At 48.6% G+C, this 13,818-nt stretch overlaps 1 protein-coding gene across 1 annotated transcript; it reads right to left on the reverse strand.

Annotated features, from left to right (window-relative positions):
* Nucleotides 1-404: 404 nt before the first annotated feature.
* Nucleotides 405-3,196, reverse strand: insm1b (insulinoma-associated 1b). The gene has a single exon (XM_057059369.1). It carries the CDS (start codon nt 2,927-2,929, stop codon nt 1,475-1,477), a length of 1,455 nt encoding a protein of 484 aa, XP_056915349.1. The 5' UTR covers nt 2,930-3,196; the 3' UTR covers nt 405-1,474.
* Between the last annotated feature and the right edge of the window lie 10,622 nt (nt 3,197-13,818).

Below are 13,818 nucleotides of genomic sequence, written 5' to 3' on the forward strand. Positions count from 1 at the left end.
TAAGAAGGGAATTTATGATTGGGGCCCTGAGTGCATCTCTGTGGCAGCAGAGCGGCGTCTGTTGAGCCACCGGAGCGGTGATTTAGCGCCCATCAGTCTGATCAGCGACAGAATGGGGGGTGAAGGGTCGGGCAGGGGGAGGAGGAGGGAGGGGAAGGGAGGGGGGGGGGGGGGGGGCTTCACAATATCTTTATGCAGTTAAAATGATGCGGAGGAAGACTGAGATAAAGGAAGAAAAGTGAGTGGTGGTCCTAAAAACTTGAGAGGTGGGAGGTTTTTTGCGAGGTCATTAAAGTGATAGTGTTTTTATTTATTTTTAAAAATCGAGCTATGTGCAGTAATCAAAAATGTGTTTAAAGTTGATCATTCGGTTTGCGTTTATGAAGTCGACCGGAAGCCACGTGTCCTTTGGAAAATATTTTATTATTATTTCAATAGACAACAACAATATACACATACAATCAAAGCGCTATAAAAGCCACATTTAAGAAAAATAACTCGTCCTTAAAAAAGATTGCATCTAAAGTAAGAGCTTTACGTTCATATTTTTTTAATTTTTTTTTTTTTTTTTTTTTACAAGAGCTGCGGAGATTGAAGAGTACAACCCGACCCACGACGAAGATCACAACTCATACTGTAAATTCGACTCAAAAGAACTAAAAAATAAATTAAGGAAAGGGGGGGAAAAAGCAAAACATTTTGGCTATACGACATGTAAACTCCCAGAACGATTCACAGGGAAAACGATCACAACACAACAATAAGTTACATAAAATAATTAGAATAAATAAATAAATAAGCATATGATGAAAAATATTGCAACAATCTTCAAGAATAATAATAAAATATGTGCCAGCATCCAAAATTAAAACAGTCTATGAATTTATTTTTTAAGGCAGTTTTACAGCGGGATTTGGATGTGTACGTAGGCTGTCGGACTATTTACTAAAGGCATTTGTGGTTCTACTAATTCAGTCACGCTTGTCCCCCCAAGGTTGATAAGTTCTGTCGTTCCCAACCTGTAAAGCTACACTGAGAAGAGCAATCACAGTCGGTGAATCTGAGAAAAAAGGCTTTGACGGGGGGAGAAGGGTGTCTGAGAGTCTGGAGACATTTCTTAGGTCTAGAAGCTATCGTCGAACACATGTGCTGTCCTAAAAAAATACCCTTTAACAGTCAAACTAACGCTTTGTATTCTTTTCTTTTTTTTCCCGATAAACTAATTTGAGAAAATGAAATCTCAAAATAGGCCTATATGTAGTTTAAATATAGAGAGAAGCGTTGAACAATCACTGATTGGCATGGAAAAGACACCACTTAAACATCGAACCGCTCTGCCTTTCAGTGGCCTAAACTTATGGCAGTGACATCACACACTCTTTTTACAGTAACTTCTTCTTCTTCTTCTAATTCTTTTTTTGTCTTGTTGATGGTTGAAATTCCTCTCCGCGAAAGGCACGAGTTTTGTGGGTTCTTAGCAGGCGGGTCGCACCGGCATCTGCAGCAGGATGACCTGCCTGTTCTCCGACGGGTGGCACTTGTTTATGTGCCTGGTGAGGCCCGGCGAGCTGTAGAGGGTGGCGGGGCAGTATTTGCACGGGTAAATCTGCGAGGAGTGCATGAGGCGCAGGTGTCTCTCCTGGCTGGCCCTGCTGGTGAAGCTCTCCCCGCACACCGGGCACAGCAGGCAATCCACCGGACTCAGATTGAGGGGGCTTTGGTTTGAGGCTTCCTCTGAGGAGGAGGAGGAGGAGAAGGAGGAGGATAAAGAGGATGAGACCGAAGCCTGCTCTGGCACGCGGTTGCCTGTTTGAATCCCGTGCTCCTCCAGGACTTTCTTTTGCAGAGCCTGGTGCCCCATGATGTGTTTTCTTAGGTATGCCTGTCGCTTGAACCTCTTCCCGCAGAACTGGCAGTCGTATGAGCCGTCTTCGGACCCCGACTCGGACAGGCCCGGACTCGGGGTGTCTCTGTCACTCGTGTCTTTGGCTTCATCGGAGACTGATTTGACGCCGAGCGTTGGTATTTTGGCCATTTCGGGTTTGACGCCCTGCGCGGGCGGCAGCGCCGGCGCGCCGGTGGTCCTGGGCTTGTGCCAGCGGCGGTGAGAGGCGAGGTTGGCGGGACAGCTGAACATCTTATCGCACTCGGGACACCGGTACTCGACCCTGACGATGCGCGAGCACTTGTGCTGAGCTAAAGAGAAGGGGTCCGCGTACGCCTCCTTGCACAGCTGACACACGAACTCCCCTAAAGGCTTGTTCCCCCCGGAGGTGTGCGCCCTCGGCTTCACCTCCACCGGCCCCTCTTTGATTTTGAGACCGAGCACGGGAGAAGTCGTCACCTCGTCTTCAAAGTTGAGTTTTCGGATGGCTTTGGGTTTCTTGGAGGCGGGCTTTGATTTGCGCTCTGTGCCGTCAGCCGCGGCTCTTTTGGTACCGACCTGGTTGCTTGGTGCCGGGAGGCTGCTGGTGGAGGTGGAGGTGCCGCTGCGGCTGCTGTTGCTAGTGCCGATCTTCAAGTCCACGGGGGCGTACACGAGGTGATCCAGGCCGGAGAGGGAGGCGGGAGTCGGGAATGACTCGGCAGAAATAGGTGAGCCCAGATTGAAACTTCGCTCTAAATATTCCCTGTCGTGCTCCTTGCTGATGGGCCGGGTGGGGCTGTACAGAGCTTGGCACACCGCCTCCGGGTTGCCGAACTGTTCGGGCTTCCCCAGTCTTGGCACGGGCGCCTCGGCCGCGGCGAAACCGGGCGAAGCCGCAGCGCGGTCCGGACTGGACGCCACGGACATCGGCGGGGAGGGGTCCGTCTGGCACGGCAAGGCAGCGGGGGTGGGTGGCTCCTGGAGGTCATCTTCGTCTGACCGCGTCCTGTAGGAAACATGTGCAGATTTCTTGTTTCTTTTTACCAGGAATCCTTTGGGCATCTTGGCGACGATGGGCGGAAAGGCACTTCAGGCAGGTGGCTGATGTTTCGAGTATCCAGGTTTATTTAAAAGGAGCTTGTGGGACTTTATCTCCCCGCTATCGATCCTTCTGTTGCTGAAATGTTTTCGTCGCCAAAGCATAGCTCCACTCTTTTTATGCCGGAATGATGCTATTGTTCTAGCCCCCCCTGTTGCAGCGTCCCCGACCAATCGGGTGAAAGTAAGATCCCAGCGGATTTGATTGTGGGAGGGCTCAGAGAGCGGGTTTGGTGGATTTCGTTGGAGGATGTGCAGATAGCTCAGCAGATGCGCTGGCGGTTTATTACATTAATGCGTGCGCTCGGCCCCTCCCCGACCGAGGCACACGCCGGGACCCTCCTCTTTTTACGGTCTGATGGACCCCTATACAACCGCACACGTGCCACGGCTTTGTGGCTCTCCTGTGGGGGTCCCGGAGCTGCCAAAAGGAAATGTCCGTCACTGCCACCATCATCACAGTTTAGGATGATGATGAGGATAAGACAAGCTTGATTAAATCCAAACCGGGAGCTCTGACCCAACGACTGAAGCGAATATAACAGCAAATCTGACACTCGAGTATTTTCTGTTTCTTCGTCATCTTCTCGCGCCTCCGCGCGTATTTACGCACGGCCTTCAACGCTTTGCGCGATTGTTTTATGATGTCTTCATAGAGTTGCGTCCAACAAACATCATCGAGGAGCGTTTCTTTCTTTTTGAGGCACGTGTCTGTCGCGGTAGTTTAACTCGACATATAAATCAGTCATCTCGCTGCATACATAAGTAATAAGAAGGCCCTCTGCCCTCACAATGGCTGCGTCTGCCGCTGCCTGGATGTCCCTGTGCTTTTTTTTTTTTAAATGTGTCCTTCGTTTGAAAGGCAAATTGACCTCTTAAGTGTGAAACGGGACTCAGGAACAATCTGGCCCGCAGCAAGACGCGTGCTGGGCGGAATCAGGGGTCCAGACAAAAGCAGGGCCGCCAAAGTTCTCCAGAAGAGAACTTTGATCAAGATGAAACCTCCTGCCTGGAATTTTTATTGACTTCAATCAACTTTCCTGAAATGTTACCCGCGTTCTCGTGGTTTTCTATGGGCCTGTTTGTTTGATTTCTTGGTCTTTTTTGGCTTTTTTCCCCTCGTTACGTTGGTTAATGCGGGCCTATAGTGCGCCACTTGGCTGAGAGCGCATTCTTTCTCCTTTCAGTCCGCAGACCAGGGCGGAATTAATCTCCATCGTCGCACATTGTTCCCCTCATTTGCATAAAGCTGCAGTATGAACAAGTCAAATAATTACACAATCGGAGCTGAACCGCAGGCCTGCGCCTTCCTTTCAATGGGCCAGTGTGCGTTCTCACCTGCCGGGCGCACACCGTTAGCTTCTTTAGATTTATAGTCCCAGATTACTTAAACCTTGGCGCTGTTTTAAGGCCAGACATCAAAGCTTTACAAACTGAAAACCGTTTAAAGTTGAACAAAAACAATTCAGAAATGGCTTATAATTTTCTGTGTGTCAGGGGTTTGATGTTTATATAAGAATTCTGTTCTCCCAGACTCCTCTGCGCGCTCTGGAGCCACCCGGCTCTCCAGTTTTACTTGTTGTTCCGCATCTATTAGTCGAGCTTTGTTGGGACTGAACGCTTTGATGGCATTTTAACGAGTTCCTCTTCTCCCCCTCGTCATTTCTGTGGGGCGCGTGGGCCGGTGCGCCACCGAGACGCATGCGCGTGTTTGATCAGCGGCGCGTGCTGCCCTGGCGTATTGGCGCCTAATTAGCATACAGCTGCAGCCGCCCCGGCTACACCCTCTCCACACATGCTATAGATATTTTTATTTCCTTTCCGCGGCTGCTTCTACTGTCAACATCCGCAGGTTAAAGTTAATATATATTTACAATATGGTTTGTTGCTCAGTTCTCGTGGTACGGGATTATTTTACAGCAGGTTTGTGCAAACACTCCTTTCAATAACCCGATTAAATCCTGAGCCAGAACCAGTTCTTACCTCGCTGCACCACCTACAGGTTAAATAATTAATATTGAGCACAAACGGAAAGTTTATTCCCGGCCCCTAAAGCATCGCCTGTAGTCTCTGTCAACAATTAAACGGGTTACCAGGGGAGCCGTGGAGCAGTTTAGTTGTTTTACCGAGATTAGATTAGCTTTATTCCGCCGCGGCCGCGCAGTAAGGCTGCGCTGCTTCCCAGAAGAATGATTGTCCGCATGTGCTTCCCTCAACCCCCGAGCCAATTTGAAAGTGCAATAGGACATGACTGTAATTGGTGCTCACTACATGGCCACCTCCGATGCATCGTCAATCAATTATTGTAATGGATTAGCTGAGGTTCTATTCTGGCCGGGTGTAATCTGATAGAGCGCTCTTTCAGCACCATGGAGAGAGGCAGCGAGGGGACCCAGATTTAATCAGGCTGAATGTGGCCAGAACACGAGCTCCGCTCCAGCCTTTGTCCTCGGAGGTGACAGCACACAGGCAGCAACAAAAGCAACATTTTTTATTTATGCACACACGAACTGTAAATGCGCCCCAGCTCCGTGACGTCATTAGTTGGAGAGGCCGGAGCTACAAACGGGAGCTTTGCTTTTATTGTTTAGCAGCAAACCTGAAAAGATGCACGTTTTCGGATTTCTACACGCGATGGCCTCGATGTGGAATGTATTATCAGCTGTTTCCAAGCATGGAAAGAGAGTTTTTCTAAACCTGAATCCTCCAATACTGTTTTTAAAAATAGATGCTTATGACTCATTTAAAAAAATACCTCTGATATACTTTAAGTGGGAAAGTGTCTTTATCCTGACTGAATACAATTAAAGCTGTCTATCAGCTGATGTAGCCTGGCTAATTCTACCTAGCTCATCTGTCTGTGGTCCCCGTTGCATCCTCCTCTGCTGATTCCTGACTGGCCTCTCAGAAGATCTGGAAAAACCAAAACCCATTGCAGGTGGTCTCAGAGGGGTCGGCGTGTCATGGAACAGCAGCCATCACGGGCTTGTAAAGAGCGACGGGGAAAGTAAGCTTTTAGGACGCAACGACAGGCTGTAGTATTCAGCAGATCAATGGGGAAATGCAGCGTTTGTCCATGAGAGCTACACAAAGGTCAGCGTCTAGACTTTAAAGTGTACTTTAGGAGCATACCCATGAGACCGGGTTACTCTGAAAAGCTCTGCAAAGTGGTGCAGCTCAGTGCTTAAGACTAATGGACCCTGGTGTTGACCGGGAACGTCCCTGATGTCGGATGACAGCGATGCTGATGACTCTGAGAAAAGGCCCATAGGTTTCCGGGTAGCTGCACATTAGCGGCGTACTGCTGCACATCTGGAACGGGATTATCTCCCCCGATCCCCGGTTCAGGTAAAGATCAGACAGGGAGATCGGCCGACGGCGAAGTTCTGGAGGGAAGCAGAAGCTTCAAAGGGACAACGCGGGGCCGCCTCCTCTCTCAAAGTGACCCTCGTTAAAAGGAAAGGCCGTATTGGCGGCTGCGGTCCCGGGGGCATCATTTAGCTCTAATTCACTCATCAAAAACATCAGCGTGTCCCTCAATCGTCCCTGCGGTCCGGGGGTTGTTTGGGGTTGCGTCTCCTGTCAGAAAACATGCCCTGGAATGTTAAACACTAATTCACCCCGGAGCCGTGGAGGTGGATAAAGGGATTGTTCTATCCCGGAGCTGATTAGAAACAGCTCCGGCCCGCTTCTCCCCTCTGAGCTCACCTCTGACGTCGGCCACATTCATTTCTGTATTCATGAGCGGAGGAGAAAGTGCAGGCGGAGCGGCGGCCGTATTACAGATAATAAGGCCAGCGGGCACCACATTCGCTGCCACAGGTTTCCCCCTGCTCAGCCTCATTCAATTACTTCACAAGAGTCCTCGGAGGCACAGCTGCACTATGGGGGTGAAGAGGAGTAAATTGAGGTACATTCATGTAGACACACACACATGCATGCAGCTCACCGTGCCGAAGTGGAGGACACACACACTCGCACACACAGACCAGAGTATAAAGGATCTTCCTTTGCAGTCGATACACTCCTGCAAATAGACACACACACACACACAAAAATCCACCCTGTGTTGCTCACTGGCCGGCAGGAGATTGTAATGATATAGATAATGACCGCAAGTTTGAAAAATGAAATCAGGCCCACTGCTCCGAGTCCATATATGAGGTCGCCATTATCTTGATGAACGTGTGGACGGCGGCCGGATCATCAACGGGCAGCAAAGAGAGACTCTGGCAGATCTAATGAGCTCCTTCTGTTGACGTGTGGAGCAACACGCTGGTCTCAAACCAGCTGCAGCTCGGCTCACTGACCTGCACATCAGAGCCGGACCCTGCTGTGTTTGTTTGTCTCTTTGTTAATTGTTTATTTGTTTGTCTGATGCGTTTTTTACCTCTCTAACTGTGGGTGCTGTTTCGGGCTGCTGTCTGTGGTCCTGAACCTGCTCCACCGCGTTTTTAATGTGACATTTAACTTTATTGGAATTTTCTGGGCGATAATTGAAGGGTTCTTTTTTAATCGTTTGTTTTTATCCGCTCTGTAAAACCTCTAAAAAATAATAATCTCTGCCTGTGGCGGCGAGATGGCCTAATCAGCAACAATAACGGGGCTTTTGACCTGCCATGTGTCATTAAAGTGCGTTTGTAGGTCAATTTTAATGTATGTTTAAACACAGAAATAGTTGCAATTATTGTGTTTTCTACTAAAACTTAAAGGTTATTTTTTAAAATATTCTTCATCAGTGAGGAGGCAGATTGTGGTCGGAGGCAGGATCACCTTCTCTAAATGAAGCCTCCTCTAAATGGCACAACAAAGATGTTTTTTTTAAATAAAAAAGACCAAAATTAATAATCTCCCAGAATGTTTGGCACACGCAGGCGCTTCCTTCATGTGTATATTGAGAGAAAAGCCCTTTGTTGACCTTTGACGCTGGAATGCCGCATTTCCAAAATGAAGAATGCCCAGAATTTACCCACTCTTCATTAGAAGGCAGGATTTGCATTCTCTCATAATTGTGCTGCTTCCTTGATTATTAAATGATCACCCTAATTAGGGAGCATAATAGGGTTAATCAGACTCTGCTCATCACACTTATTATTATTCCTGAAAGAAATGAAAGGAAAAGATACAGTACTTGATTAATAATATCAGCCTTTTCATCAGCAGGGCCGCTGTTGCCCCGCCCCCTCCCCCACCCGAAATTAATATCGTGTTGTAAATGGAAGGAAGGAGCTGGCCGGACACAGACAGATGAAAGATTTCGCTCAAATTAATTAAGCAGTAATTATGCTGTGGGAGTTGGGGGCAGTTTGCATAATGAGCCCTATCAAAAGAGATCAGTCATGGAGAGGAGCCGCAGAGTTTCCATACAGCCCTCAGATGATGCACGCACGCCCCTGCACAGTTTGAAGAGGGCTGGCAGAGGAGTGGGAAGAGGGCTAGAGCACTTCCAGTCCCCGGTCCACGAGTGCCTTGTTGGCTCCCTCCTCTCACTGCCAACCGGAAACCCATCATATATGTTCGCACCACCTCCGAAGATCCGACACGCGTCCCGGGGCCGCCGGCGTCCCCCTCTCCTTCCCCTCCGCGGCTTGAATGTCAGATAATGAATTCCCAGTTCTGACGAGAGGCAATAAGAACCAAATGTCCCTTTAAATTTGAGCTAATCACAAACAACCTGCGTGCAGGCTCGGGGGAGCTTTAAAGACCCTAATCACCTCTCAGGCCGCTTCTTGTGGCGTTCAGTTATTGCTGATCAGGGACCAAACGGCGGCTATCCGTTTAGTCAGACGACGGGAAAAGGGATTAAACGGACAGAAACTCTCCTCGGTCTTAATCGCCTGTTTAATCACAGCTACTGCACAGAGGTGAGTTACTGGGAAAGATCTACGGCAATCACGCGGCGGCTAATCAGGGTACAAAGCCCGAGACTGCTCTTCGAGGACTCCGAGCGGAATTACAAAGACTATGATTAGTTAATCAAATGAAGAACCCGGTGTCCTTCCTTTATTTGTGTATACACCTTATCTAAATGGAAATTGTATAGGCCAGGCGCTCTCACAAGGACACATCTACATGTGAATGATCCTCCTCGAGCGTTCGACGGCGCACGGCGAACAATCATCATGTTATGGCATCGGGGGGGGGGGGGGGGGGCGCTGAATGATGTTTGTTGGCAATGCTGGTGTGAATGGTGCAATCACACAGTCTGGGGTTAAGTAAATCAGGAAGTGCTGGTTGGAAACATCTCAAGTATGAGGGAGGATGCAGGCGTGAACGTGGAGACTGTCGTTGGGTGGAGGTGGAGGTGGAGGGTGGAGGTGGAGGTGGAGGGTGGGGGGGTACTGATAGAACAACAGTCAAGGTGCCTCCATTAGTGAGCGTCCTGTCGCTCCTTACATTCCTCACTTCGCCGGGTTCAGGCTGTGATCCAGGTGGTTCCCTCACACCTGTCATGTGGTTCCTGATGTTTTCCAGCACGTCATGTAGGAACGTTCCAGGTGATCGCTGGATTGGACCGGAACATTCTGGATTGTTACAGTTTCTCTACCTGTCTGGGCTGGTCTCAGGGACCAGAACACACGAAGGAGAGTCGGCGGAGAGGAGAATTTGGGCAGAACGTGATGCTTCTTAGCTAGAATTGAAGAAATAAAGGGGATTGTTGTCGTGGCAATGCCCTGGGAGTGACTGAATGAGCATCAGGTGAGGTGTGGAGTACAAAAGAGGAAGCCTGCTGTCCTGGGGGGGCTTAGGACTGCAACATAAAACAACCTTTCAATGGTGGGAGAGAGTAAAACTTGCTGAGAATCTACTTCAAGCATCCAAAGACTTCCATTGAGATGGATTTGAATTGGATGGAAAAGCCACCTGGACATTTGTGGGACACGCCTGACTGATCCACGGTGTGTGTGGACATGCGTCCGTCTGTCGGACCATGTCAGCGGAGAATTCCCCTCCGCTGCCTTGTGTCGACTTCCTTCCAGGCGCGGTAGACTTGACCTGCTCACTCCTCCCAGCACCACCTCTATTATATATTAGTGACAGCCGCCTTTTGCAGGGGTGGGGGGTCCTCTGCAGAAGGTACGGGGTCATGGGTGGCTCCAATCCATCTCTGTCTGCCAAAGGGATTGATTGTGTGCGGGGCAGGAGATGGCGGGGTTTCATTCTGATGAACGATAGGGGGGGACCCTTTGACTCCCAGCACATGGCAAGCAGAGGCGGGACTATGATGGAGGGTCATGGGCAGCTGGTGGGGGTAACTGGGCTGCATCTGGGGGCAGGACGAAGCCAATCAGGGGTTTAGGTGGATCAAAAAGAAAGTAGGTGTTGGTCAAAGCCCCCCACCCAACCGTCCGAGTCTATCACGTAGGCCATCCATCACTGCTCCGGCTTTGTGGTTAGCATAGCAGTCAAAAGCTAATCGCATCATCATCAGGGATAATGGAGACGACAGCGAATGTAAAGTAGCAGCAGCAGTTTAGGGACATCGCGAGTGGGCTTAATAGCAGCTGCACGCAATGCGTAAAGACATGTTGGAACCAATTATCAGAGCGGAGAAGGCTAAGTGACGTTTGTTTGAACATCAGTTAATGGTTACACGCGAGGGGAAGACAGAGCTGGCTGCTTGGAAACGATCGGCTTCCTCATTTCTGATTTGAAATGAACCCAGCGTGAATCTGCAGGGATTTCCCCCCCATATTGTGCTCTGAGAAAACCCTGGCCTGATTAAGAAAATGAGAACACGTCTAGTGTGAAGAAGACATGCTTGATATCCTGTCAGCTGCTCTAATTTCCCAGTTCTCTGCTAACCATCGCAGGACCCCAGATATGCATACTGAGCAGGAGCAGGCTGCCGATGTCTTACACCCGGAAAACAACACCGCCCACAATGGAATCAACAATTGAATCTTTAAATCCCACCACCCAGGAGAAGACTTCAGAGTTCTTGACTGAGTTCTGACTGATCCAAGCCACCCTGGGATGGACGTTAAGCACAATCTCTGCCTCGCTTCAGCGAGCTGCTATGCTAGCTTAGCTCCAAAACCAACCTGAGAGGCCTCGGGACGGCCACCTGACCGCCAAGCAAACGCAGAGACGGAATATGACGCGTTGCTGCACATTTTGATGCTCTTCGCGCGTTTACCTCCTTAACAGTTGCGCACGGCGGCGTGTCGTAAAAGAGAGGAAACCGTGTCAACCAGGTGAACGTGGAGCCTGTAACCTGATCCGCTGTTGACAGAGCAGGGACAGGTGCTCCGACCTGGCTGATCCATACATGCATGTTGGAGGTCTTCCATTAAGGCAGATTGATTCGGCCCATTAAAGGACTCCGGGCCGGGCCTTTTCCTCTGCCGTTGCCATGAAATTTGCAATGCGGTCCGTAGAGAAACGGGAAAGGAATGTTTGATGTTTGCTCGGATAATTCTGGAAACATTTTGTTACACGAGACAAGAGGCGAGCAAGCCTCCCCGCAGATGATGTCTGGACCCGGAATGGAATAGTCTGCCTTTGAAAGCTTTGGTCCAACTCTAAAAAGGCACTTGAATTTAATAAATGTTCTTGGGGCTGAGGAACATTTCAATCCCGAGGTTCCAGAGAGGTTTAAGAGCAGAGGGCCTGAATATGTGTGGAACGTCTACCGGATTTAAAAAAAACACACACAATCCAAATGAATTCTGACCAGAGTTATATCCCATCCTGCTCCAATAAGACCCCAAATGCCAGATAAAGGTTTACGGGCGGCAGGCAGACATCTGCCGCTCTGCGATTGGTTGACAAGGCAGCAGCAGTCTCACCTGTTATCCACAGTCCAGTGCATGGTAAACACGCTCCCCGACAGAGCTGCAGGGAGAACGGGCCCATCTGGTCAGCAGCATTAACAACCAGCTTTTTAACTATGCTTCCAGGAACAGGAGAAGGGCACAACAGGCTATATCAGCCAATAAAAACAGGCTATGCATGACATTTAGCGCCTGATGTGAGGCTTAGCAGCGTGCAGCTTACCTACTGTCTGCAACAGCCCCTGGCAATAAAACAGAAGGCAATCAGATGGAGCGGTGGGGACGCGCTGTGTAAAGCTGCCCGCCTCAGTTCTTGATCCCATAACTTGTGTTTAAAGATGGGGACAGAGTGTGAAGTTAAGCAAAAATAAATAAATCAGGGAACAGAGCGACTCTTTTGGATCTTTACAGGATTGAATTTGCCAAATACTCTCATGCACGAGAGCATGTGTTAATTAAAAGATGTTTCCTCCATATTTTGTGAAGCTCTGTAGTTAAAATGAATGTAAGAAGAAATAAGAAGATAAGAAACATGTTATTATCTACATACTATACTCTTGTCCTCAGTAAATACACTTTTTTATCATAACAATCTGAAAGGTTCTGAGCTCACAGGAGTGTACACACACACACACACACACACAGAGTATATATACCGTATATACAGGATGCTAAAGGATGTTGAATGAAAAGTAAGTATGAAAGAGGAGCGCCTTCCCTAGTCTTTACTTGACTCTGCAGTGACACCTAGTGTTCAAACACTAATAGGATTATTATTATTATTATTATTATTATTATTATTATTATTATTATTATATTATTATTATTATTATTATTATTATTATTATCATTACTATTATTATTACTATTGTTATTACTATTGATGTTATTATTATTAACAATAATAATAAGAATAATAATTTTCCACCTTGTTCAAAGATGTAATTGCTGCTATCTCTGGTTAAATTTAGCCAAGGAAAATTTAAATATAATACATTTTCAACTTTTCAACAGTTTTCACCAGTCTCAGTGAGGAAAAACACAACATGTCTGAGCTGCTGTGTCTGTGAAAGCCGTTGTTAATAAAAGCCTCCGTTATGCTGCCGGCACTAATGCACAGAACAGACTGAAGCGGTGCAGAAAACAGGGACAACGCTGGCTTATTAGATATCTGATGGGGCTCTATTTTTACATCAACCTCTGCACTTGACATGTAAAGTCTATAAATGAGATCTATAGTATACAAAGAGGTTCAGGCTGGAGCCTGAACAGCAAGCAATGGGCCCTCTACAGCTGCTGGCAGTAATGAGGATAATTACCCCAGTAATAACATTAGCCTATCTGAGGGAATGGAGGGGAAGGACAAGTGTTTGTGCGTGTGTGTGTGTGTGTGTGTGTGTGTGTGTGTGTGTGTGTGTGTGTGTGTGTGTGTGTGTGTGTGTGTGTGTGTCCCTTTCCTTCCATCTCACTTGCAGTCGCTCCCTCATTCCCCGAATCTCAATATCTCTTTGTTAGCCCACAATAATTGTGTTTGGGCCTCATATCCGCCGTATCAGATTCGAGTTTGTACAAGGTAATTAGCAGGGGAAGGGAAGCCTCCACACCAGGAGGACAAATGCCCTCATGACATCATCCCGGCTCTGCTCAGGAGGGGAAGCTTTTTATCATCTCCTCCTTTATCCTCCTCCTCATCTTTCCTGTCCTTCAGCTGTGAGGAGGGCAGCCCTGGCCGGGGCCACAGCTGTACCTGGAAGTCGGTGACGGTGAAAGGAGGAGAGTTTGGATTTGGATTAGGGAAAGACAATGGAGAGAATGTGACTGTGTGGTTGAGATGGAGGTCTGCCTCTTCAGCACACGCCGGTCGTGTCCAATCAGCTTTGACCAGCAGGCAGCGGGGGAAAGTTGCTGCCGCTAATGCAGGCCGCCCTTCATTGAGATGGTGCGTCCAGCTGGGGGAGCGAGGGGATGAGGGCAGGATTAACTGGCACTCAGGTGGGGAGACAGGGGGGGGGGCTCTCTCTCTCCACCCGTCCTTCACTCTTTCAGTTCTTGGTGAATAGATGGAGGGTACCCAGG

The sequence above is a fragment of the Takifugu flavidus genome, chromosome 16 (assembly GCF_003711565.1).
Source record: "Takifugu flavidus isolate HTHZ2018 chromosome 16, ASM371156v2, whole genome shotgun sequence".
NCBI classification, from domain to species: Eukaryota; Metazoa; Chordata; class Actinopteri; order Tetraodontiformes; family Tetraodontidae; genus Takifugu; species Takifugu flavidus.